The sequence below is a fragment of the Syngnathus typhle genome, linkage group LG3 (assembly GCF_033458585.1).
Source record: "Syngnathus typhle isolate RoL2023-S1 ecotype Sweden linkage group LG3, RoL_Styp_1.0, whole genome shotgun sequence".
Taxonomy (NCBI): Eukaryota; Metazoa; Chordata; class Actinopteri; order Syngnathiformes; family Syngnathidae; genus Syngnathus; species Syngnathus typhle.
In genome coordinates this window covers 14,112,219-14,139,837 of record NC_083740.1, presented here as the reverse complement: position 1 = coordinate 14,139,837, position 27,619 = coordinate 14,112,219, and the positions used below count along the sequence as shown (strand labels likewise).

Sequence of the window (27,619 nt, the reverse complement as noted above, 5' to 3'; positions counted from 1 at the left end):
GGAAATAAAACTTTTCAGACTAGCTGTGGCAGGCTCGTCCATTTTGCCTAAATTCAATTTCTGCAACTCAAAATTCTTTTCAATATCTTGTGTGGCCCCCACGAGCATGTATGTATGCTTGACAATGTCACGGCATGCTCCTAATGAGATGACGGATGGTGTCTTGTGGGATGTCCTACCAGATCTATCTAATGGCATCAGCAAGCTCCTGTAAAGTCTGAGGAGCAACCTGGCGGCGTCTGATGGACCGAAACATTATGTCCCAGAGGTGTTCTATCAGGTTTAGATCAGGTGATCGTGAGGGCCATTCAATTGTGTCAATTCCTTCATTCTCCAGATACTGTCTGAATACTCTCTCATTGTTGTGGATCAGGAGGAACCCAGGACCTACTGCACCAGCTTAGGGTCTGACGATGGGTGCAAGGATTTCATCCTGATACCTAATGGCAGTCAGACTGCCGTTCTCTAGCCTGTAGAGGTCTGTTCGTCCCTCCATGGAAATGCCTCCCCGGACCATCACTGAGCCATCAGCGAACCGGTCATGATGAATGATGTTGCAGGCAGCATAGCGCTCTCCTTGGCTTCTCCAGACCCTTTCACGGGTATCACAGGTGCTCAGGGTAAACCTGCTCTCATCTGTGAAAAGCACAGGGCGCCAGTGGCGGACTTGCCTATTCTGCTGTTCTATGGCAAATGCCAATCGAGCTCCACGGTGCTGAGCAATAAGCACAGGGCACACTACAGGACGTCGTACCCTGAGCCCACCCTCGTGAAGTCTGTTTCTGACTCTTTGGGCAGAGACATTCACACCAGTAGCCTGCTGGAGGTCATTCTGCAGGGCTCGGGCAGTGCTCAACTTGCTCCTCCTTGCACAAAGTAGCAAATATCGGTCCTGCTGATGGAATTCTTTAACTTTTTTTGAGCAGTGTATATATACACAGTGGAGCCTCAGTTTTCGACCAGAGTCCGTTCCAGAAGGCTGTTTGAGAAGTGAATTGTTCGAATTCAGAATCATGTTTTCCCATTACAAATAATGGAACAAAAAATTATCCGTTCCAAGGAAAAGAAAAAAAAGCCGTTTTCAAGCATTTTTTCATTTGCGCATATTTGCCCGATCGCGCAACTGCAGCGCACCGCCAAACGCGCAACCGTAGCACGTCGCCGACCGGGCAACTACACCGCGCTGGTCGCATTATTGCAGTGCTTCTCAAATAGTGGGGCGCGCCCCCCTTCACAGCAGGGGGCAGTGGCGCTCTCATTGTTACTTCTGTGACGTTTGCGACAGTGCAACATTTTACGACTTACAAGACAAGTTAGGATAGTCACGGTGGGGAAGGGGGGGGCGCGAATAGTTTTCTTCTTGCTAGGGGGGGGCGTAACAGAAAATAATTGAGAAGCACTGCATTATTGTGACAGGGCCGTCGCTGAAATTTAGAAAATATTTTTAAAGTCCTGATTACTCTCCAAAATTTACACACACACACACACACACGCACACACACACACACACAAACACATACAAACGCCACTTATTGTAAATTAAGCCATTGTTTTCTCTGTGTTCTTTCTAATGTATTATGCTTTTACTCTAGGTATCCTGTACAAAGGCAATGGTGAGAACATATTTGTTTCCCAGCAACCTCCAGTCATTAGCAGCATTATGGGTAAGAAAGTGCTTGTGTGTTTACTTGTACTACAATAACAAATTATGTATTGGCAGGGAGTCTCCTTTTGGGGGAAAATGGCTTTAATCACCACCAATTGGTAGTACACTGTGTGTGTATGATGAATGCCAATGTACAGTTATTTGTTTAGTGTATGCGTTTGGGTTTTTTCGCATTGGTCTGTAGATTTGTGTCTGTTTCTATGTGTGCGTATGTGTGTGTGTGTGTGTGTCTGTGTGTGCGTGCGTGCGTGCGAGTGTGCGTGTGAGTGTGCATACGTACGTATGTGTGTGTGTGTGTGTCTGGGAAGTTTTGCGCCTTCCATCTTACTATGAGCCTGAAGCTGTAAGAAACAAAAATCAATGAGACTTCTTCCTTTTCATGGCAAAATTGAATAGACTTAATTATTTCGCTGGAGTTCAGGTAATGCTGACGTCAGACGACACTAATGTAGCCCGATAATGAGCCAACAGACATGTTGTGGACACTCATACTTTGTCATAGCTGATTTTGAGTTGTCTCTGCGGTTTGTTGCCCGTGTAGAGTGACATACTCAAGGATTATTCGGATGGTGCTTGGGACACTTCACAATCACAATGACAAAAGTGTGGCATTTCAGATTGTTTGTTCATCTTGTCGCAGTGTGGCATGTACGAGGTTGTCCTTTGATTGGTTCTTGAGCATTGACCAATGGGAAGACAGTGCTTCCTACTTATGGTGAAAGATTGACAACAAACAAAATGGCCAAAATTAGTTCGATGAGATTCATCATGTCCCCGTAATGATTATTAACCGATTCTTTTGTTCAGACAAAAAAAAGTTTTTGTTGCCGTGGACGGCTCTGAGGAAGACTGGAGTTACACTCGAAACTGTCAGCAGGTAACAGCAATTTTTTTTATTTGTCGGAACAAAAGAATCAATTTATAAACTGATCAAAAAACGAAGGGACAGTATTTTACTGGTCTCCGGTGGAGCTACGTTATGGTGGAAAGATTTGTTGAGCTGTGGCTGCAATGTCCGCAACGAGGAGCTGATGAGCAAAGGTGGTGTTACCTAACAGATTTGTTACCTCAAGTTCTTTTTGGAGAATAGCCAGTCCATACTGCCTGTAATGCTTGCATATGGTTAGATGTGAATGAGAATTTCTCAGCAGTCTTATAGTGTATTAAAACCTTCAGTTGGTGAAGCTTAAAAGCCATAGTCAGTTAGTTCCCGTGTACTGTTTTCCTGTTTCTTGTCTTCCGGGTTAGAGCAACGCTGGCGTCTGGACTGTTGACTGCCACTTCTACCCCGAAAACCGCGTTCGCTATTTGTTTGTCCCCCGTCTGTTTCGTGTTTTCCCGTTTTAAGTGTGCTCGTTTCTTGTTTTCTTTTATTTTCTCGCCTTTTCTCCTGCCCACCGCGTATCTCTGGAGCTCTGCTCGCACCTCTCCGATCCCGCTCCCTCTGACTACGAGCTACGCTAGCCAGCTAGCCAACCCACCACCGGACCCTACTACCTCCCGGCTCTGAGCCTGTAGCTGCTTGCTCTTGGCTCGGCAAGCGGCTCCAACCCAACTTGCTGGCCACTTGGCCGGCGTCCTCGGGGGGAGCACCCGCTCGCTGCGAGCTCGCCGGTCGTGGCTCGGCTGTGGGCCGCCATGACACACTGGGGCGTGCCGTTTGCACGGGTACAGTCGGGATTGACCAACACCACCACCCACTCCACCAACATCACGACTCGGTCCACTGCTGCTTCCATGCATTTCACTGCCTACCAACTTCTAGTTAACCAGCTACTAGCCATTTCTACCATTTTATCTGGATTATTCCCTGCTGCTGTCACGTCTCATCTCCTGCATGAACTATCACTTCTGCTTCTCCGGGCTTCCGTTCCACTAACTTCTCGTCCATTTGTCTACACTGCTGCTGATCTTCATCATTTCAACAATAATCACCGTCTCCCTGCTGCTGCCGCCTCAGCTGCCAGCAAGGCTGGGATCCTCCGCCGTCGCCGCTACATCCACCGTAGCTCCGGACTATCTTTTAAACGACATTTCCCTGATGGCTCACCCATCCCCTCTTTCTGGACTAACTCTCGCCCCCCCGTCACCCCCACCTTCCGTACTGTGAACTTCAACAATCTCCGTTCCCCCACCCCCGCTCCTTCATCCATCTCCCTTGCACTGCTGAACTGTCGCTCCCTCTCCAACAAATCACTAGTTATTTTCGAACTAATATTGGACAATAATTTGGATCTGCTCCTTCTCTGTGAAACATGGCAACAGCCTCTGGACTATTTTTCTCTCAACCAAGCCACTCCGTCTAACTACAGCTACATCGCCAAACCCCGCCTCTCTGGGCGAGGAGGTGGTATCGCTGTCTTCCATAAGCGGTCCCTATCAATCACTGAATTGGACCTCAACCTCCCATCTATTTCATCCTTTGAATTTCTCGCTTTTTCCCTCCCCAACTCTACTACTGCTGTTCTTATCTACCGCCCCCCCAAGTCACATCCGTCTTTTCTCTCTGAACTCTCTGAACTTCTCACCATCGTATCCTCAGTCTCCTATCGCCTCCTACTAATCGGTGATTTCAACATCCACATCGACGAGCCAACTGCTCCACTGACATCTGACTTCATCTCCGTTCTGGAATGCTTTCATCTCACCCAGCACATCAACTTCCCCACCCACACCAAAGGCCACACCCTGGATATAGTATGCTCCTCCTTTCCACTCACATCCAACCCCCGTCCTCTCACCTTTCCACTGTCAGATCATCTCTGCATCCTCTTCTCCGCCCCTCTACCCTCGCCTCATAAATCCACAAAGCGCACCATCTCCTACCGCAACATCAAGACTGTAAACCCAATCACGCTTTGCCAGCTCTTATCCTCTGCTCTTCCCTCCGACCCCACTTCTTCCTCCCCTGATGACCTTGCCACCACGCTCAACAACATCCTTTCTGACTCCCTTGATTCCCTAGCCCCCTGGAAAACTTCCTCTGTTACATTCACTAACTCTGCCCCTTGGTACACACCGGAACTCCGCACCATGAAACAAACTGGCCGTCAACTCGAACGCCTCTACAAAAGAACCCGCCTCACCGTCCATGCCGAAACCTTTGAACAACACATCTCCTCCTACCGTGATGCTCTTCTTGCTGCCAAATCTGCTTACTTCTCATCTCTCATTAATAACACCAACCGAAACCCCCGCATACTCTTCTCCACCATCAACAAATTGCTCCAGCCACCGGTCACCAAGCCACCCTCCTCACCCGCCCTCTGTAACCCCTTCCTTGTCAACTTCAACACCAAAATCGCCCAAATCAACAGTTCTCTGACCGACACCATCAATAACTCCTCCTCCCCTGCCCTCCTGCCCCCACTTCCTGACCGCCCGCCCTTTCCCTCTCTCACTGCCTTCTCCCTTGTTGACTCCTCCACTATCCTAGACATCATTACCTCATCCAAGACAACCACCTGCTCTCTTGACCCTCTTCCAACGACCTTAACTAAGGCCTGCCTCCCTGTCCTCCTCCCCTACCTCACCACCCTTTTTAATCAGTCTTTATCCCTTGGCCACTTTCCCCCTGTCTATAAACTTGCAGCCATCACCCCCATTCTCAAAAAGCCCACCTTGGACCCACTCAACCTCTCCAACTACCGTCCCATCTCCAACCTTTCATTCCTTTCCAAAACCCTTGAACGCATTGTCTCCGCCCAACTCCACACCCATCTCCAGTCCAACAACCTCTATGAACCCTTCCAGTCCGGATTCCGCCCACTTCACAGCACTGAAACAGCTCTAGTTAAAGTCACCAACGATCTCCTCATTTCTGCAGACTCTGGTGCCCTCAACATCCTACTACTACTTGACCTTAGCGCAGCCTTTGACACTGTGAACCATTCCATCCTCCTCCAAAGGCTGCGCCAACTAGGTGTTGAGGGCACTGCACTCGACTGGCTCACCTCCTACCTCACCAACAGAAACCAGTTCATCTCTCTCTCCGGTCACACATCCATCCTCTCCCCAGTTACACAAGGGGTCCCCCAAGGCTCAGTTCTTGGCCCCCTCCTATTCATCTGTTACCTCTTTCCCCTTGGTACCGTCATCCGCAAACTCAACCTGGACTTCCACTGCTACGCTGATGACACCCAGATCTATATATGTACGACACCAACCCGTAACCCTTCCCTCACTCATTTTGAAACCTGCATCTCTACAATAAAAGCATGGCTGACCCACAACTTTCTCAAACTCAACAGTGACAAAACAGAGCTCCTCCTCATAGGCACTAAATCCTCCCTTAATAAAACTGGATCCATCACACTCACCATTGACTCCTCAAACATCACTCCTTCCCCTCTGGCACGCAATCTTGGCATTATTTTTGACCCCACACTGTCCTTTCAACCTCATGTTAGCTCAGTTGTCAAGACCTCCTACTTCCACCTCCGACGCATCGCTAAAATCCGGCACTGCCTTTCTCTCCCTGCCGCTGAATCTCTCATCCACGCCTTCATCTCATCCCGGCTTGACTACTGCAACTCCCTTCTCACTGGAATCACTGCTCACTCACTCCATAGACTTCAACTAGTCCAAAACTCTGCTGCCCGCCTCCTTACCCACACCCGGTCCCGTGAACACATCACTCCTATTCTCCACTCTCTTCACTGGCTCCCCATGAAGGAGCGTATCATCTTCAAGATACTCCTCCTCACCTTCAAAGCCCTTCACCACCTGGCTCCCACTTACCTAGCCGACCTCCTTGTCCCCTACTGCCCCAACCGTCCCCTCCGATCCTCCAATACTTCACGTCTGACAGTCCCAAAATCCAAACTCAAATCCTTCGGTGACAGAGCCTTCTCCTGCACATCACCCCGACTCTGGAACTCTCTCCCCCAGTCTGTCTGTGACTCACCCACACTTCCCATATTTAAGTCCCGTCTAAAAACATACCTCTTCTCCCAAGCTTATGACCTCCCCTACCCATAACTGGTTTCCTCCTCTTAAGTTTATCCGATTGTTTCCCCCCCCCCCCCCCCCCATGTATGTCTTTGCATTGTTCCCTGTAAGCGTCTTTGGGTTCTTGAAAAGCGCTATACAAATATAATGAATTATTATTATTATTATTATTACTGTATATACATATGTGTGGGAGCAAGCTAAAATAGAGACACTATTCACAATATCATTGTCTGTCTAATCATTAATGTTATTGCAAGCAAGAAAACACACTGCCCTCTCTCCAGCTTCCAGGAATGGGTCAATATTTTATTTGGTAGATGTGCATTTTCTTGGCATAAAAAAATGCACATAATGCTTCCATTCCGACTTGACTGAAAGCTGATTGTCCTGCCTCCAATGGACTGAATTGTAATGGAAGAATGTGATGATCGGGCTGGATCTGCTCGGTTACTGACAAGTAGTGTGACATGTCGCCTGCTCCACCACACAGAACTATGCTTTGTCTGACAGCGCGACCGTCGTGAACAAGTCATTTAGTCTGAGAAGGCCATAAGATACTGGTGTCCCCCAATTTACTCAGATTTTTTAATTGAAATATTTCAGTACATATCAGATCATGACTGTTCTTTAACTAGACTGTCTTGTTGAGGAATCCATCTTCAATTTGGAGGGCTTCTTTGGCACTCACCTACCTTCCTGAGCCTCGCCTAGCCTAATTAGAGTTATTTTTTAGCATATTTTGTTCGTCATTGAACATGATTTCAGAATGAATCTGTATTGATACTCATGGCAACAGTTTTTATTTGCAATACAAATTGGTCCCAAATACTGTTGGTAAGACAAGTAAAGTCAGCCGCCATGCCACCACACGGTGGCTAGAACAACTTTGAAATAAAAGCAAGCAAACCAAACTTTTGTCCATGTATTATTTGGTAAGGTTTATTTTGAAGTTATCCTCCTCGCAGTGTCTAACTTTATGACAGTGCATGCCAAATAAACTTGTACCTGAGGGGGGAATCATCATAATCATATTACTTGAGCACTCATTTCACCCCTAATACCAATGTTTTCTCATAGGAAATGGACGCCGCCGTAGCATTTCTTGCCCGAGCTGCAATGGGCAAGCAGAGGGTAATAAGCTATTGGCACCCCTTGCTTTGGCATGTGGAGCTGATGGCAGTGTGTATGTTGGAGACTTCAACTACATCAGGAGGATCTTCCCCTCTGGAAATGTTACCAGTGTGATGGAGCTCAGGTAAAAAAATAGCTTCCAATCTCACATCTGTTCCATGTTAGTGCACACAAGTCAGAGTTGAGATGATTTGACCTAACAATAGACATCAAATCAGCACAATGTTCTTTTTAAATACCGTATTTTTCGCTCCATAAAGGGCACTTATAAGGCGCACCCTCATTGAATTTTTTATTTGAGAAATTATTTCATATATAGGGCGCACCGGATTAAAAGACGCATAAAATAGAAGCTATACTACAACAAACTGAGATTGACTAGGGTTGCATCCACTAGACATTAACCAATGAGCTCTCAATAAACAATTGCGTTTCTCAAACTATCTCCTATAAAAGTGATCAGAACCGACTAAAGTTCGATCTAACATATTGGTACTGCTTACTTAGTATAAGGCGCTCTGCATTATAAGGCGCACTGTGGTTTTTTGAGTGAATTTCAAATTTTGAAGTGCGCCTAATAGTGCGGAAAATACAATACAAGAATACCAGTTTTCACAAGATATTATATCAAAGGTTGTGTGGTCACAATAGCTATAAAAAGTATTTACACGTTTTAATGTTCATGTGTAAATCCGTGTCACTGTGTTCATTCACAGCAACACCCCAATAAGTTACTGTTTCCCAGTGACCCCCGTAGTGTAGTTTTAAAATGTTAAGTCACTAATAATGAGATGAACCAAAAAAGACACTGGGGAAAAAATAACTTACATATGTGTAGACTTTTTGTATTCATTGTAGCTGGTGTAAAAGTTAACATTTGTTCATGTTCTAGTGTTACTGGTTGAAATTTTCTAAAGACTATTCTTCCATCACAAGTTCATACTATTCAACATTACGATTGAAGCTTGTCTAGAATCTTTTATCTGTGCCTTTTGTCTTTGGTATACTATATAAAATTAGCATTTTTTTTCAAAATTATCGCAACAATTTTTGCACGTCTTTCTCTTCTATTCTTTTTGCATTCAACTTTTCCTTTGTAGTGCTTAGATTCCAATTTAGAACGATACAAATTAATTATACATTTGCCTATTTTCCCAATAAAGGAAAAATATGGATTCTTCACACTTAAGCTTTACACTTCACACTTAATAGTGCTGTTAAGTGTTTAATATCCATATGTGTCTGCTCAGTGAGTGATACCAAGCGATGACTACATTTTCTCTAACTTCTGTTTCCTCTCTTCTCTCCTTTGCTTGCACTGTAATTAGAAACAAAGATTTCAGACATAGGTAAGCATGATAAATCACTTTTACTCTACTAACAAAACAGACTCCTTCTACTTTTTTTTCCCTCAAGCAAACAATCATGTTCTTGTCTTATAAAGCAGTGGTCCCCAACCACCGGGCTGCGGACCGGTACCGGTCCGTGGATCACTTGGGCGCGGAGCCGCACAGGAAAAAAAAAAAGAAAAAATTATTATTATTTTTTTTTTTTTCATTGACGGTCAATTCATTCAGGTTAAGACGCTCGTCCCGGTCACGTGACATGTTTCCCCAGTCAAGCCCGCAAAGCTAACAAAAATGAGTAAGGATTTATTTTGAAAAATATAAAAAATTTGGCGAATCTCTCCCAATTACATTTGTCGGTGCATCTGAAAAATAAGGACTCTTGTCACCACAGTCAAGCCCGCGAGGCAAGCAAAAATGAGCAAGAAACAGAGAAGTTTGGAAAGCTTCTTCGGAAAGGGAAAAACGTCCAACGAGGACACTGAAGAAGAAGAGGCTACGACTTCTAAGACAAGGAAAGCTGCATTTAAAGAACATTTCTGGAGTCCTACTTAAAATATGGATTTATCGCCACAGGTGACTCTGACGCGCCAAGTGCACTCCGCATATGTGGCGAAAGGCTAGCTAACGAGGCAATGAAGCCTTCAAACCTGCTTCGGCACATGGAGACCAAGCATCCTGCATTTAAAGACAAACCTTAACCACTTCGGGTGTCATTGTCTCCGATTACGCCTAGATAGGAACGGCTCATTTCTGAGAAAAGAGCTCGGTGCTCCCACTAATTCAACGTTTTATTTTTATGTAGTTTATATTTGTTTTTATGCCAGTCGTATCATTTTATTTCATCCTATTTATATATATAAATATTTAAATAATAAATATGTAAATATATTTATTCATATAAAGGCCCGTCCGCGAAAATATTTCTGACACGTAACCGGTCCGTGGTGCAAAAAAGGTTGGGACCACTGTTTTAAAGCATTCAGCACAATGCAGTTTTTCAATTAATGGCCCCCTTTTATAGATCGTTGTTGTCAAATACGGACACACGGTCAGGGTGGAAAGCGGTCTCCAAGTGCCCACTCCACAGCAGCCAACTCTACATCATCCTCTCGTAGAGATCTTGCACTTCCTTTTAAATTTACTTTGAGTGCACCAATTTCATCGATGGACTCCAGTGAGTTCTTCCTCCATGTGGACTTGCACAACTTGCCTGCGCTGAATTTAAAAATAGTGAAGCATTAGCAGCTTCGATTTGATGGCCTACAAATCGACTGTGTCCCCTCCCACATTGGCACAAAGACCCCTTTAATCGGCGCCGATCTACTAAAACACCAAAAGAAAGAAAACTCCACCCATGCGTACAGTTAGACTGCTTTGCATTGGACCAGTGGTTTTTAACCTGGGTTCGATCGAACCCTAAGGGTTCGGTGAGTCGGTCTCAGGGATTCGGCATAGCCTCCACTGCGGAGGTCCAAATACATTGATTTATCGTGTAAATCTGCGATGATGCATATCTGAACTGGTCTCACAAAGGCAACAGTCAGTGTTGTGAGTTCATGCATTGTGTTGGCTTTGTTCTTTGAACAAGGTGATGTTCATGCACGGCTCATTATGTGCATCTGTAAAAAACATCTGTCTTGAGTTTAAAAAAAATATATTTTACTTTTCACTAAAGAGGGGTTCGGTGAATGCGCATATTAAACTGGCAGAGTTTGGTACCTCCAACAAGGTTAAGAATCACTGCATTGGACATTAAAATGGTATCGTGGGCCATAACGTGAATGTTGTATTTGCCACCTTTTCTGACAAATGCTGATGAAAACCAGTGTTGAGCAACATTGCACAACCTTTAGCAATGCTTAGAGACAATGCGCAAATGTTCGAGAAAGTCTTTACAAAAACCAGATTGCAATTATCAGCGGCCATTTGGGACAGTACTGTGTTACAAAGATTTGCGATTATTTGCCTCTCCTTTGGCACTGTTTGGAAACCTTTGGGACCATTTGCCAACTCCTAGAGTAGCAGGCAAATATATGGACCCAACCTAATGAAAAGGTGCGCACACGTTTCCCAGCATTCAGTTTTCTACTGTCCAGCATCAAAGATGGAAAAGTGTAACTCAACAAAATTAGCACAAAAGCTATTCGAATTTACAGGCTGGTGCAGGTAATTCATTCATGAAATTTTCTTTCATGAATTGCTTCACCATGTTTCTTTTGCTATCTGTCTCCTTAAACTCATCTAAACAGGCAGTGTATAAAAGGGGTTACTCCTCATCATCATTTGTGCTTGGTTTCCCCTGGTATGGTGATCTATGTGGAGAATGAGTAGTGATCATTAACTGAGCTGCAAATGCTAGTGAATGCTTCACACAAATGGGCCGACATATTTTGGAACCATGATTACTTGGTCTCTTGCATTGGCGAATAAAAAAGAACTTTGGCAACATGTCTCATGCCTGCTTGCAAATGCATATGATTGTTTGGCAAAAACCTGCTACTGTTACAATGGATTTGTTACTTCTTGGGACAAGAAATAATTGTTTGAAATCAGTAAAACGTATTGTGTACATGTTTGTAACCTTGCACGAACCCTGATGAAGCGCAAAGTTCACTACATTCGCATGCATTCGTTGCTCAGCAAGATACAGACTTACCTAACTCTCCATTTGTTTTTTTAAATTACACTCTGACTGACATATAATATACGTACATATTATTTAAAACTGCCCATCATGAAGATTATCATAATATCTACAAAAAATCTCTGAACAGTCTAGATATTGTTTAATGCATGACCACACTACGAAAAATGTATAAAATGCAAATAAAGGACCCCAACCAAACTCCTTTAACAAACACTGCCACCAATTAGAGTATAACTCCCTATGTGAGAAATAACAGGAAATACATTAATAAAATAAAGTCCAGCAATTTCTTTAAAATGTAAGTAGTGTTACATTTTGGGAAAACTTTGTTCAACAATCCCATATTGTCAACTAATAATGACAACATTTCATGTTGAAGTTTTATGTACAGAGGGCATTATTTTGTCCTCTACAGTCTTTTTTTTTCAAGTCGGTATTCTTGGCAAGTATTGCGGATGAATCTATTTTTGTGTTGTCATTTTAAATGAATAGTGCAGTCATCACTTCATCAGCAGCCTGAAGCAAGGAGAGCTAAGAAGAGACATAGAATGAAGGAAGGCGAGAGAGCAGGCTATAGATAGTTCTTCAAAGTCAAAGTCTGCTTTATTGTCACTTTCTTCACATGCCAAGACACAAAAAGAAATCGAAATTACGTTCCCACTATCCCACGGTGACAAGACATAGTACACAATATATACAAGTAAACAACACAAAAAATAATAAGAAGGCACAAACAATGAATAAATAAGAGTGATTAATAAATAATAAATAAACAAATAACATAATAAATAAGAGGAGCAAGAGTGCATACAGCAGACAGTCAGAATATAGCGCAAAAGTACAGGACGCTACGCAGAAGGGGGGAGTTCGGGATCCTAACAGCCTGGAGTATGAAGCTGTTGGTGAGTCTGGTGGTGCGGGAGTGCAGGCTCCTGTACCTCTTCCCAGAGGGCAGAAGATCAAACAAAGAGTGAGCGGGGTGACTCACATCACTCACAATCGTGGTCGCCTTGCGGGTGAGATGGGAGGTGTAAATGTCCTTCAAGGAAGGGAGTGAAGCACCAATAATCTTACCAGCCGTGTTCACTATGCGCTGCAGGGCATTCATGTTGTATTCAGGGCAGCTACCACCCCAAACAGCGATACAACTGGAGAGGACGCTCTCAAAGGTGCCACGGTAGAATGTAGTCATGACGGGCGGAGGAGCACTTGCTCGCCTGAGTTTCCGCAGGAAGTACAGGCGGCGCTGAACCTTCTTCAAAGTCAAAGTCAAAGTCTGCTTTATTGTCAACATCTTCACATGCCGAGACCGAAGAGATCGAAATTACCTTTTCCCTATCCCACGGTGACAAAACATATTACACGATACACATGTAAACAACGCAATATAAAAAACAAGAAGGCACAAACAATAAATAATAAGAGTAACAATAAATACCGTTTTTTTCCGTGTATAATGCGCCCCCATGTATAATACGCACCCTAAAAATGGCATGGTGATGCTGGAAAAAAGCCTGTACCCATGTATAGTACGCACCCAAATTATTATTATTATTATTTTTTGTTTGTTTGTTTGTTTGTTTTTTTAAGTCCCAATGATCGTCACACACGCAGGGAGGCAATGGGTCCCATTTTTATAGTCTTTGGTATGGTCTTAACTAGGCTGGATGTAATTTTTTTTGTTGGCGTTGATTTCTCCGACTGCCCGTAAAGGCACCACCGCGCTCGGTGCGCACACGTAAAAAAGGCGTGCGGACGTGAAAAAGGCGGCTCTGTATGGGAGAGACGTTGAAGAGGAATAAAAACACCCTTGGAAACCAAAACTTGCCCCTCGTCGTGACTCTGAGCCGCAACAAATGTTTCAGATTTGTGTAGGGTACATTGTGACAGCAAACGAGCAGGTGATCGAGCAAGCGTCTGATACGAGAGCATTGCGGTCGTATGGACCGTGTTTGAAGTGAACAGCAGAGACGAAAGGAACAAGGCAAAGTGTTGTGAAATAAAATATTACCTATAATACGCATTTTGTTATTTGCTGATTGAAACTGATAATTAAACTGTGAATTGAAACTAATAGGAAGAAAACAACTCTCGCTCTTTATATAGCTGACGTGTCTTGCGCATCCGTTCTGCGCATCGGATCCATAGTGCGCATGCGCAGTCATACTGCCTCCGTATGACGTCTGGTCCGCGATGGAGATTAAAAAACAAACAATATTTGACAATAACACACTATCAAGGATTGCACCATCGCATCAAACGATGTGTCGTCAATTATGAATTTTACTGACTGTGTTGGGCAGGATGGCTGAATGCGATGCGTGATTGACAACAAACAAGAAGAAAGGTGATTTCAAGTTTTATTTCGAGGGAGATTTGTCATGTCTCGTCCCCAGTTTTCCTATGTGTCTAGGTTGCCATAGTTTCTGTTCGCGTCGCCCCTCTCTTCCTGTGTCACCTCAATCAATGTAATGTTTTGTATTTAAGTCCTGTCTGCCCCTCGCTCACCGTCGGATGATGTCATGATGTCTGTTTGGTTTCTGTTCCTGTCTTTGGTAATGTCACCCTGTCTTTTTGTTCCACGTCTTTGTCGGTCAGTCCTGTACCATGACTTTCTTAAAAAAAAAAAATAAATAAAAAAATATGTTTTTTAATTTTTGTACCCATGTATAATGCGCACCCCAGATTTTAGGACAATAAATTAGTTAAATTTTGCGCATTATACAAGGAAAAAAACACTAAGAAATAAATAGATAACACAACGAATAAAAGCCAGTGTGCATACAGACAGTAAAAGTTCAGGACGCTACGCAGAACGGGGAAGCGAGTTCAGGATCCTGACAGCCTGGAGTATGAAGCTGTTTGAGAGTCTGGTGGTGCGGGAGCGCAGGCTTCTGTACCTCTTCCCAGAAGGCAGAAGCTCGAACAAAGAGTGAGCGGGGTGACTCACATCACTTACAATCGTGGCCGCCTTGCGGGTGAGATGGGACGTGTAAATGTCCTTCAAGGAGGGGAGCGAAGCACCAATAATCTTACCAGCCGTGTTCACTACGCGCTGCAGGGCCTTCAAGTTGTAGTCAGTGCAGCCGCCACCCCAAACAGCAATACAGCTGGAGAGGACGCTCTCAATGGTGCCGCGGTAAAATGTAGTCATGACGGCCGGAGGGGCGCTCGCTCGCCTGAGTTTCCACAGGAAGTACAGGCGGCGCTGGGCTTTCTTAGTCTGTGACGCGGTGTTGGTGGACCAGGAGAGATCCTCACTGATGTGCACCCCCAGGAACCTGGTCCTGCTCACTCTCTCCACCACAGCACCTTCGATGGTCAGCGGCAGGTGTTTTGTGTGACCCTTCCGGAAGTCAACAACAATCTCCTTGGTCTTGTTGACGTTCAGCAGGAGGTTGTTGTCCCTGCACCACGTGGTCCGAAGGTCAACCTCCAGCCTGTACTGAGTCTCGTCTCCCTTGGTGATGAGTCCCACCAGAGTCGTGTCGTCAGCAAATTTCACCATGCGGTTGTTGCTGTAGGTTGCAGTGCAGTCATGCGTCAGCAGGGTGAAGAGCAGCGGACTGAGCATGCAGCCTTGGGGGGCCCCCGTGCTCAGCGTGATGCTAGTGGAGATTTTGTCGCCAACACGTACCACCTGAGGCCTCTGACGGAGGAAGTCCAGTACCCAGTTGCAGATGAGTCGTTGTGGCACAATGCTGTTGAAGGCAGAACTGAAGTCCACAAACAGCAATCTCACATACGAGTCCCTTCTCTCCAGGTGGGTGAGGGCCGAGTGGAGGGCAGAGCAGATGGCATCCTCAGAGGACCGTTTGGCTCGGTACGCAAACTGGAAGGGGTCTATGGTGGGAGGGAGAATGGATCTGATGTGCTCTATGACAAGCCGCTCAAAGCACTTCATGATGATGGGCGTCAGTGCCACGGGGCTGTAGTCATTGAACCAGGACGGAGGAGGTTTTTTCGGCACAGGTACGATGGTGGCAGGCTTGAAACACGAAGGGACGATGGCCTGCTGCAAGGAAATGTTAAAGATGTCCGTGAAGACACCCGTCAGCTCCCCAGCGCAGTCCTTCAGCGCTCGACCTGGGATGTTGTCAGGGGCCGCCGCCTTACGGGTGTTGACAGCGGCAAGCGCCCTCCTCACGCTATCAGCAGAGAGGCACAGGGGCTGCTCGTGTGGAGGGGGAGGGGTCTTCAGCGGGCAAGTGCTGTTCTGAGCGTCGAAGCGAGCAAAGAAGCAGTTAAGATCGTTGAGCAGACGGATGTCGCCCTCACAGCTCTGCGGCGCGCGGGCTTGTAGTCCGTGATGGTCTGAATGCCCTGCCAAAGGCTCCGTGTGTCCCTGCTGTCCTTGAAGTGGGTGGTAATCTTGCAAGAGAACGCCCTTTTCGCCTCCTTGATGCCCCGGGACAGGTCGGCCCTCGCTGTCCTCAAGCCAGGCTCATCCCCCGCTCTGAAGGCTTTGTCCCTGGCCCTCAGCAGCCTGAGGACAGCCCCTGTCAGCCATGGCTTCCAGTTAGCCCGAGTGACGATGAATTTTGAGTGGGTCACACCCTTACCCGCTTGCGAACCGGCCTGGATGCTTTCACCATTTGTCTGTAAGCATAACAGTGAGATGGTCAGAAAGTCCAAGATGGGGGAGGGGGGCAGCTTTGAAAGCTCCTTTATGTGTAGAGTAGACCAGGTCCAGGAAGCTGTCACCACGTGTTGGAAAATTAACATGCTGGTGAAGCCTCGGAAAAGCAGACTTCAGGTTAGCATGATTAAAATCCCCAGCAAAGATGGTGAAACTGTCAGGGTGCGCCGTCTGTTGTTCACTGACAGCCTGGTACAGTTCACTAAGAGCCGCGATCCTGTCGCCTTCGATGTTGGAAGGCGGGATGCATACCGCGACTAGCAGAATCGCAGTAAATTCCCTTGGCACTTAAAAGGACGGCACTTAATGATCACAAACTCCGCCAGTGGCGAGCAGCGCTTGCATACCACTACAGACTCCCGGCACCATTCGTCACGGATGTAGACGCATATTCCACCTCCTCGCGATTTTCCCCCTTTTATAATGGCCCGGTCCGCCCGATAGCACGCTAGCCGCTCCAGATGCACAGCAGAGTCCGGAATGCTGACAGTCAAACAAGTCTCAGTGAACACGAGCACACAGCAGTTACACAGTCCGGTTCGTAGATATCAGCAGGCGAATGTAAACCATATTGTTTTCCAGCGATTGAACATTCGCCAAAAGAATGGAAGGCACGGCGAGCTGGGTTGGCCGTCAGCCTGGCCCGGACGCCTCCGCGCGTGCCCCTCTTCTGCCTCCTCGCACACCGCTTCCGACGCTTTCCATCCGGGGGAGGGATAGCAGGCGAGTCCGGCGACGTTCCAGGACGGAGCAGTCCGACCTCCTTTAATGTCTCCGCTTCAACGTCCAGAACGCCACAAAACTCTCTTTCGCCGATGTCGAGCAGAACCTGCCTGCTGTACTTGTAGCACAATTTAGTACGACAAGACGAACACATAAAACTGTCGGACAAACACTCATTAAACGAACAAAACACCGTTCGGGCGGGACAGAGAGAGGTCGCTGCGTGTGCACGCGCCCCCATCTTGGTGTGGTTACTGGTTTTTCTATTCAGTTGTATATCTCATTGTATAACTGCTTTATTCCCACTGTACAGGCTTGCGCATAAGTTAGTTTCAATTATGGAAGTAATGTCTTTGTCAGTCACAAAAAATGTTGCACTTTGGTAGAGAGGCATTGCCAGTTTAAGTATTTTGAGCATAACACACAAAAATCCCTGTGTCCTGCAATCATTTTTAAATGGGGCATGGAAATGATATTGTGATATTGCGTAACTTTGCAAGACCTTTTTAAGTATCAGTGTGAGCGTTCTAAAATGCTGGCAAGTATCTGTGTTAGCTCTCTAAAATGCTGGCAAGCACACAAAACATTTATATATATATATATATATATATATATATATATATATATATATATATATATATATATATATATATATATATATATATATACATATATATATATATATTAGATATATAATTATCTAAATAAATATATACACTACCGTTCAAAAGTCTGGGGTCACCAAACAATTTTGTGACCCCAAACTTTTGAACGGTAGTGTACGTATATATATCATCATCATCATCATCGGCATCACAGTCTCGAAAGACCATAGATTTCTTGTGTCTGGAGGTCAGGTGTTCTTTGCACAGCGTCTGCTGTGGCTGGTGACCCTCTCTAGTGCGCAAGAAGCCTGGGCAAGTTTTATGGAAGCCTTGAGTTTCCCAGGCATCAGGGCTTCCCTCTCGGCCTTCTTGTTGTCATCCAAAGGAACGGTGAACCGATACATTTGGCACAGGTTGGCTGCAGGAGTTGCCAGAACAATGCTTTTTTAAAGCATGAGTCTGCCTAACAGAGTCCGAGCCGACAAATATATATACCGGCAAATTGATATATATATATATATATATATATATATATATATATATATATATATATATATATATATATATATACCGTTTTTTTCCGTGTATAGTGCGCAAAATTTAACAAATTTATTGTCCTAAAATCTGGGGTGCGCATTATACATGGGTACAAAAAATTTTTATTTATTTTTTTTTTTTTTAGAAAACAAAACCAACAACAGGACTGACCGACAAAGTCGTGGAACAAAAAGACAGGGTGACATTACCAAAGACAGGAACAGAAAGCAAACAGACATCATGACAGTAACACATGCAATGATCCGACGGTGAGCGAGGGGCAGACAGGACTTAAATACAAAACACGTTAAATACAAAACACATCGATTGAGGTGACACAGGAAGAGAGGGGCGACGCGAACAGAAACTATGGCAATCTAGACACATAGCAAAACTGGGGACGAGACATGACAAATCTCCCCCGAAATAAAACTTGTAATCACCTTTCTTCTTGTTTGTTGTCAATCGCGCATCGCATTCAGCCATCCTGTCCCAACACACTTAGTCAAAAAAATCCATAATTGACGACACATCGTTTGATGCGATGGTGCAATCCTTGATGGTGTGTTATTGTCAAATATTGTTTGTTTTTTAATCTCCATCGCGGACCGGACGTCATGCAGAAGCAGTATGACTGTGCATGCGCGGAAGCAGTATGACTGCGCATGCGCACTATGGGTCAGCTGCGCAGAACGGATGACTATAAAAATGGGACCCATTGCCTCCCTGCGTGTGTGACGATCATTGGGACTTAAAAAAAAAAAAAAAAAAAAATTCATAAAAAAAAATTCATAAAAATTGGGTGGAACATGGATACAGGCTTTTTTCCAGCATCAGCATGCCATTTTTAGGGTGCGTATTATACATGGGGGCGCACTATACACGGAAAAAAACGGTATATAAAACTTTTGAACGGTAGTGTAAATATTATTATAATAAAATATTATGAATTAAATATTATAAATTATGTCTTATATTTGTATAAGATTATATATAATCTATGAATATAAATATACATATATATTACAATATTTTTTACACAGATTATATATATAATCTATAAATAATTATCTAAATAAATATATACACTACCGTTCAAAAGTATATATATATATATATATATATATATATATATATATATATATATATATATATATATATATATATATATATATATATATATATATATAAAAATAATTCCCCTCTCACCCTCCGCGGGTGGTCTCCCACTCCAAGCTCGGGTCCTCTACCAGAGGCCTGGGAGCTTGTGGGTTCTGCGCAGTATTTTGGCTGTTCCTAGCACTGCACTCTTCTGGACTGAGATGTCTGATGTTGTTCCTGGAATCTGCTGTAGCCACTCCTCCAGTTTGGGGGTCACTGCCCCAAGTGCCCCAATGACCACGGGCACCACCGAGGCCTTCACTTTCCAGGCCTTCTCAAGCTCTTCTTTGAGGCCCTGGTATTTCTCTAGCTTCTCAAGTTCTTTTTTCCTGATGTTGCCATCGCTTGGTATTGCTATATCCACTACAACGGCCTTCTTCTGCTGTTTGTCCACCACCACAATGTCCGGTTGGTTCGCCATAACCATCTTGTCAGTCTGGATCTGGAAGTCCCACAGGATCTTGGCTCGCCCGTTCTCTGCCACCTTAGGGGGTGCTTCCCACTTTGAACTTGGGGCTTCCAGTCCATACTCTGCACAGATGTTCCTGTACACTATGCCAGCCACTTGGTTATGACGTTCCATGTATGCTTTCCCTGCTAGCATCTTACACCCTGCTGTTATGTGCTGGACTGTCTCAGGGGCCTCTTTGCACAGCCTACACCTTGGGTCTTGTCTGGTGTGGTAGATCTTGGCCTCTATTGCTCTGGTGTTCAGAGCCTGTTCCTGTGCAGCCATGATGAGTGCCTCTGTGCTGTCCTTCAGTCCAGCTTTTTCCAGCCATTGGTAGGATTTCTTGATGTCAGCCACTTCACTTATCTGCCGATGGTACATCCCATGTAGGGGTTTGTCCTCCCATGATGGTGTCTCTAGCCACTCTTCCTCTGTTTGCCATTGTCTGAGACATTCACTGAGCACGTCATCCGTTCGGGCCTTTTCCTTGATGTACTCATGGATCTTGGCTGTTTCATCCCCAACAGTGGCTCTCACACTCAGTAGTCCTCGGCCTCCTTCTTTACGGCTAGTGTACAGTCTCAGGGTGCTGGACTTAGGGTGGAACCCTCCGTGCATGGTTAGGAGCTTCCGTGTCTTGACATCTGTGGTCTGCGTCTCTTCCTTTGGCCAGCTTATTATTCCTGCAGGGTATCTGATGACTGGCAGGGCGTAGCTGTTTATTGCCCGGATCTTGTTCTTGCCATTTAGCTGACTTCTGAGGACTTGCCTTACTCTTTGTAGGTATTTGGCTGTGGCTCCTCTCCTTGTGGCTTCATCGAGGTTGCCATTTGCTTGTTGGATACCAAGGTACTTGTAGCTGTCCTCAATGTCTGTTATTGTTCCTTCTGGGAGTGAGACCCCTTCTGTATGGACTACCTTCCCTCTCTTTGTCACCATGCGACCGCACTTCTCTAGTCCGAATGACATTCCAATGTCTGTGCTGTAGATCCTGGTTGTGTGGATCAGTGAATCGATGTCTCGCTCGCTCTTGGCATACAACTTTATGTCATCCATGTATAGGAGGTGACTGATGGTGGCCCCATTTTTGAGTCGGTATCCGTAGCCAGTCTTGTTGATTATTTGGCTGAGGGGGTTCAGACCTATGCAGAACAGCAGTGGGGACAGAGCATCTCCTTGGTATGTGCCACATTTGATGGAGACTTGTGCAATTGGCTTGTAATTGGCCTCAAGGGTTGTTTTCCACAGTCCCATCGAGTTTGCAATGAAGGCTCTCAGGTTCCTGTTGATGTTGTACAGTTCCAAGCATTCAGTGATCCATGAGTGTGGGATGGAGTCGTAGGCTTTCTTGTAATCAATCCAGGCAGTGCACAGGTTGGTGTGTCGAGTCTTGCAGTCTCGGGCGACTGTTCCGTCAACCAGCAGCTGGTGTTTGGCTCCTCTGGTATTGTTGCCTATGCCTTTCTGTGTTGTGCTCATGTATTGAGCCATGTGTACACTTATCTTAGCCGCTATGATGCCTGACATGATCTTCCATGTTGTAGGGAGACAGGTTATTGGCCGATAGTTGGATGGGACTGTACCCTTTGTGGGATCCTTCAGGATCAGGATTGTGCGTCCTTCAGTTAACCATTCGGGGTGAGTTCCAACTTTTAGTAGCTGGTTCATTTGTTCTGCTAGGCGCTCATGGAGTGCAGTGAGCTTCTTAATCCAGTAGGCATGGATCATATCTGGCCCGGGTGCTGTCCAGTTCTTCATACCTGAGACTCTCTCTTGGATGTCTGCCACAGTGATGGTAACTGGGTTCTGCTCAGGGTGGTTGCTGTGGTCTTCTCTTAGAGAGACTAGCTAGACTAGACTAGGGATCAGTGCTCAGCCCATTACTGTTTGCTATCGTGATGGATGTGGTATCGAGGGAAGTGAGGGGTGGACTACCATGGGAGCTGCTCTACGCGGATGACCTGGTATTGATGGCTCACAGCCGAGAAGACCTAGCTAGCAAGCTAGCGGCCTGGAAGACATGCCTGGAAGTGAAAGGAATGAAGGTGAATGCGGCAAAATCAAAGGTCATGGTCGGTGGTGCTGGCCTGGGAGTGATATTGCAGTCAGGAGCATGGCCATGTGGAGTTTGCGGGAAGGGAGTGCAAGCTAACTCTATCCGGTGCAAGGGTTGCCAGAGATGGGTACATCGAAGATGCAGTGGAGTAAAAGGCAGCCTACTAGCTGCAAGTGAGACCTTCCATTGCAAGCGGTGTAGGGGAGAAGTCGCCCAAGCAAACCCAGCTGAGCGAGAGGGGCTCGTGGTAGATGGGGAGATGTACGAGGTGGTGGGCAGCTTCTGCTATCTTGGAGACATGATTAACGCTGATGGGGGGGTGGACCTAGCAGTGACCACAAGGGTGAGAAGCGGGTGGAAGAAATTCAGGGAACTCATGCCCTTTTTAACATCTAAGGCCCCATCCCTGAAGATGAGAGGCCAAGTGTACTCAGCCTGTGTTAGAGGTAGTATGACGTACGGAAGTGAGGCATGGGCCCTGAAAACAGAACACGAAGACAAACTAAACAGAGCAGAAATGAGAATGATCAGATGGATGTGTGGTGTTTCAATGAGGGAAGAAAAGAGCAGTGCAGAGCTGAGACAGAAGATGGGAGTGGAGGCCATAGTGGATGTGGTGAGGAGAGGCAGACTGCGATGGTACGGACATGTAGTGAGGAAGGACGAGAACGACTGGGTGAAGAAAGTTATGTCGTATAACGTAGAGGGAACAAGACCCAGTGGCCGACCTAAAAAGACCTGGCAGGTGACCGTGGCAGCCGACATGGAGGCACTCGGCATCAACCACGAGATGGCCATGGACCGATCCCGGTGGAAGAAGGCCATATCGAGAACCCAGTCCAACCCAGCGGCGCCTGGAAAGCGGACTTTAAACCGATGATGATGATGATGAGACTAGCCATTGTGCCTCACTGTTGTGTGATGTGTCCTTCTCCCATATGCCCTTCCAGTATTGCTCAGTCTCCAGCCTTGGTGGGTCTGTTCTGCTGTTGTTACCCTGCCATTGAGAGTACACTTTTCCTGGTTGGGTTGTGAAGAGCCTGTTTATTCGCCTGGCTTCACTTTCTCTTGTGTATCTCTTTAGGCGACTGGACAGGGCTAGGAGCCTCTGTTTGGCAGTCTCCAGTGCTTCAGGTACGTTCATCTGGCTGTACTTCTTGGGTGCTGGTTTCTTCATTGCACCTTTCTGGATCTCTGATAGTTGGCTCACGTCTCTCCGCACTGTCTTGATCTTAGCCTCCAACCTTCTTTTCCATGGTGGGTCTTGTATCTCATGCTTGATATTGCTCTTGTAACCAAGCATCTCCAGGATCACTGTTGCTGAAGTGTATATCAACTCATTGGTTTCAGTGATGGTGGTTGTAGGGATTGCTCTCAGTGCTGCATTCAGATCTTCAACCAGACTTTCTGGTGGTGCTTCACTTAGCCTTTGTAGTTGGCGTCGGGGTTGGCCGCTATTCATTCGAGTCATGATCTTATCCTTCAGGTCAGTTGCTGTCTTGTTCAGGCTTGCATATCCTCTTGGGGCTGTGTACCCAATTTCTTGGGTAGTTAATGTTGACTCCCCTCTGACCTGGAATTCGGGTTCCCGTTTGTCTTGGCATCTGTGTTGTACCTCGTCAATCTCAAGTTGTGATATCAATTGTCGTTTCTGGATATTGGAGCACTGAGTCACTAGTTGTTTAGTGGTTAGTGTTGAGTGTGGATATTGCTCTTTCCATTGCTCCCACATTCTCTTCATGTACCCTCTCTGACTTGGTTTACTGGAGTAGTAGCACTCCAACAGTGTTAGGTTCTCACATCTCGCCCATTTCCGCCTTGTTCCAGTAGCCCACTTCTCATCTAGGCGTTCTGGTTCCCCAACGCCTGACGCAGACCTTGTTTGTCCGGGCGACGTCTGAGCCGGCATCTCATTTGATTCTTTATCAAATCATATATATATATATATATATATATATATATATATATATATATATATATATATATATATATATATATATATATATAAAAAAGCTCTCAATTTGTCGGTTGATCTACGCTCCTACCCTCACCTATGGTCCTACCTACCTCATGGGTCGTGACTGAAAGAACGAGATCCCAGATACAAGCGGCCGAAATGAGTTTTCTCCGCAGGGTTTCCGGGCTCTCCCTTAGAGATAAGGTGAGAAGCTCGGTCATCCGGGAGAGACTCGGAGTAGAGCCGCTGCTCCTCCACGTTGAGAGGTGCCAGATGAAATGGCTCGGGCATCTTATCAGGATGCCTCCTGGACGCCTCCCTGGGGAGGTGTTCCGGCCATGTCCCACCGGTAGGAGACCCCATGGACGACCCAGGACGCGCTGGAGAGACTACGTCTCTCAGCTGGCCTGGGAACGCCTTGCGATCCCCCGGGATCAGCTGGATGAAGTGGCTGGGGAGAGGGAAGTCTGGGAGTCCCTCTTAAAGTTGCTGCCCTCGCAACCCGACCCTGGATAAGCGGAAGAAAATGGATGGATGGATTGATAGGAATGTCTCAGAAAATTAGAATATTGTGATAAAGTTCTTTATTTTCTTTTATGCAATTAAAAAAACAAAATGTCATACATTCTGGATTCATTACAACTCAACTGAAATATTGCAAGCCTTTTATTATTTTAATATTGCTGATTATGGCATACAGCTTAAAAAAACTCAAAATATTAGAATATGATGAAAAATAATACTAGTAGGGTAAGGGTGTCAAACTCATTTTTTTCACGGGCCACATTGTAGTCATAGCTTCTTTCGGAGGGCCATTTTGACTGTCAACCCAAATAGCACCTCATATTATATGCAGTAAAAGCTACAAAACAAATTGACAAATAACTCGTTTTCAGGTCAGACGAGTAAAAACTGGTCAAATATTTAAAAAAAAGATATTATTAAAAGTGAAGACAATTTGCAATTCTAGTAATGACACACGAATTTGATGCACAGTTTGTCTTCGCGGGCCACATAGAATGATGTGGCAGGCCGTATCTGGCCCCCGGGCCTTGAGTTTGACACCTGTTTAGTAGGGTATTCAACTAATCACTTGAATGGTCTAATTCAGTGGTCCCCAACCGGTACCGGTCTGCGGCCCGGTCCCCAACCACCGGGCCGCAGACCGGTACCGGTTGGGGACCACTGATCTAATTAACTCGAAATACCTGCAAGGGTTTCCTGAGCCTTAAAAAACACTCAGCTTGGTTCAGTAAACTAAATCACAAGTATGGGGAAGACTGCTGATCTGACTGCTGTCCAGAGGACCATCATTGACACCCTCCATCAGGAGGGTAAGACACAAAAAGAAATTTCTCAAAGAGCAAGCTGTTCACAGAGTGCAGTTTCAAAGCACATCCACAAAAAGTCTGTTGGAAGGGCGAAATGTGGCAGGAAACGCTGCACAACCAAGAGAGATGACCGCAGCCTTAACAGCATTGTGAAGAAGAGTCACTATCAGAATTTGGGGGAGCTTCAAAGACAGTGGACTGAAGCTGGAGTCCAGGTATCGAAACCATTGTTCACAGACGTGTCCGGGAAATGGGCTCCAATAGCCGTATTCCCATGGTCAAGCCACTTCTGAACTCAAGACAACGGAAGAAGCGTCTGACTTGGGCTATGGAAAAGAAGCACTGGACAGTTGCAGAGTGGTCCAAAGTCTCGGAAGCAAGTTTTGTATTTCATTTGGAAGTCAAGGTTCCAGAGTCTGGAGAAAGGCTGGAGAGGAGCAAAATCCAAGTTGCTTGAAATCCAGTGTGAAGTTCCCACAGTCAGCAATGGTTTGGGGAGCCATGTCACCTGCTGGTGTTGGTCCACTATGTTTCCAGTCCAGAGTAAATGCAGCTGTGTACCAAGAGATTTTAGAGCACTACATGCTTCCGTCTGCTGAAAAGCTCTATGGAGATGATGATATCATTTTCCAGCATGATCTGGCACCTGCCCACAGTGCCAAAACCACCAGTAAATGGTGTACTAACCATGGCATTACTGTCCTTGATTGGCCTGCCAATTCCCCTGACCTGAACCCCATAGAGAATTTGTGGGGTATTGTGAAGAAGAAGCTGAAAGACACCAGACCCAACAATGCAAATGAGCTAAAGGCCACTATTGAAGCATCCTGGGAATCCATAACACCTCAGCAATGCCACAGGCTGATTGCCTCCATGCCATGCCGCATTGATGCAGTAATCTGTGCAAAAGGATTCCCAACCAAGTACTGAGTGAATTAATGGACATTTTCAAATGTTTGATTTTGCTTGCTGTTGTAAATCTTTTATTTTTACTTGGTCTGAGGAAACATTCTATTTTTTTAGATAGTATTTTTGAATTTTCTTAAGCTGTAAACCATAATCAGCAATATTAAAATAATAAAAGGCTTGCAATATTTCAGTTGATTTGTAATGAATCAGGAATGTAGGACATTCTCTTTTTTTTAATTGCATTACAGAAAATAAGTCAAAGTCAGCTTTATTGTCAATCTCTCCACGTCACAACACACAAAGAGACCGAAATTATGTTTTTCTCTATCCCACGGTGACGAGACACATAACACGATAGACATACATGTACGCGACACAATATAAAAACAAGAAGGCAAAAATTCAAACAATCAATAGTAAGAGTGATGAATAAATAATAAATAAACAGATAACACAATAAATAACGGAGCCAGCAAGCATAGCGCAAAAGTAAAAAACATCATAAACAAAAAGGCACAAACAATAAATAAGAGTAATAACAAATAATAAATAATAAGAGCCAGTGTGCATTCAGACAGTTCAGACAGTAAAAGTACAGGACGCTACGCAGAACGGGGGAGCGAGTTCAGGATCCTAACAGCCTGGAGTATGAAGCTGTTTGAGAGTCTGGAGGTGCGGGAGCGCAGGCTTCTGTACCTCTTCCCAGAGGGCAGAAGCTCGAACAAAGAGTGAGCGGGCTGACTCGCATCACTCACAATCGTGGTCGCATTGCGGGTGAGATGGGAGGTGTAAATGTCCTTCAAGGAGGGGAGCGAAGCACCAGCAATCTTACCAGCAGTGTTCACTATGCGCTGCAGGGCCTTCAAGTTGTAGTCAGTGCAGCCGCCACCCCAAACAGCAATACAGCTGGAGAGGACGCTCTCAATGGTGCCGCGGTAAAATGCAGTCATGACGGCCGGAGGAGCGCTCGCTCGCCTGAGTTTCCGCAGGAAGTACAGGCGGCGCTGGGCTTTCTTTGCCAGTGATGCGGTGTTGGTGGACCAGGAGAGATCCTCACTGATGTGTACCCCCAGGAACTTGGCGCTGCTCACTCGCTCCACCACAGCACCGTCGATGGTCAGCGGCAGGTGTTGGGTGTGACCCTTCCGGAAGTCCACAACAATCTCCTTGGTCTTGTCGACGTTCAGCAGGAGGTTGTTGTCCCTGCACCACGTGGTCAGAAGGTCAACCTCCAGCCTGTATTGAGTCTCGTCTCCCTTGGTGATGAGACCCACCAGAGTCGTGTCGTCAGCAAACTTCACGATACGGTTGTCGCTGTAGGTTGCAGTGCAGTCATGCGTCAGGAGGGTGAAGAGCAGCGGACTGAGCACGCAGCCTTGGGGGGCCCCCGTGCTCAGCGTGATGCTGGCGGAGATTTTGTCGCCAACACGTACTACCTGTGGCCTCTGACAGAGGAAGTCCAGTAGCCAGTTGCAGAGGTAGGTACTGAGGCCCAGCGCGTCAA

General features: G+C 45.8%; 1 protein-coding gene across 1 annotated transcript in view; it reads left to right on the top strand.

The window, feature by feature from the left end:
- Positions 1 to 27,619, top strand: part of LOC133151396 (teneurin-3) — a 286,876-nt gene that overhangs the window by 189,250 nt on the left and 70,007 nt on the right. Inside the window, exons 21-22 of the mRNA XM_061274374.1 lie at positions 1,593 to 1,664; positions 7,697 to 7,874. Coding sequence (XP_061130358.1) covers positions 1,593 to 1,664; positions 7,697 to 7,874 — 250 coding nt within the window. The remainder of the gene's footprint in view (positions 1 to 1,592; positions 1,665 to 7,696; positions 7,875 to 27,619) is intronic.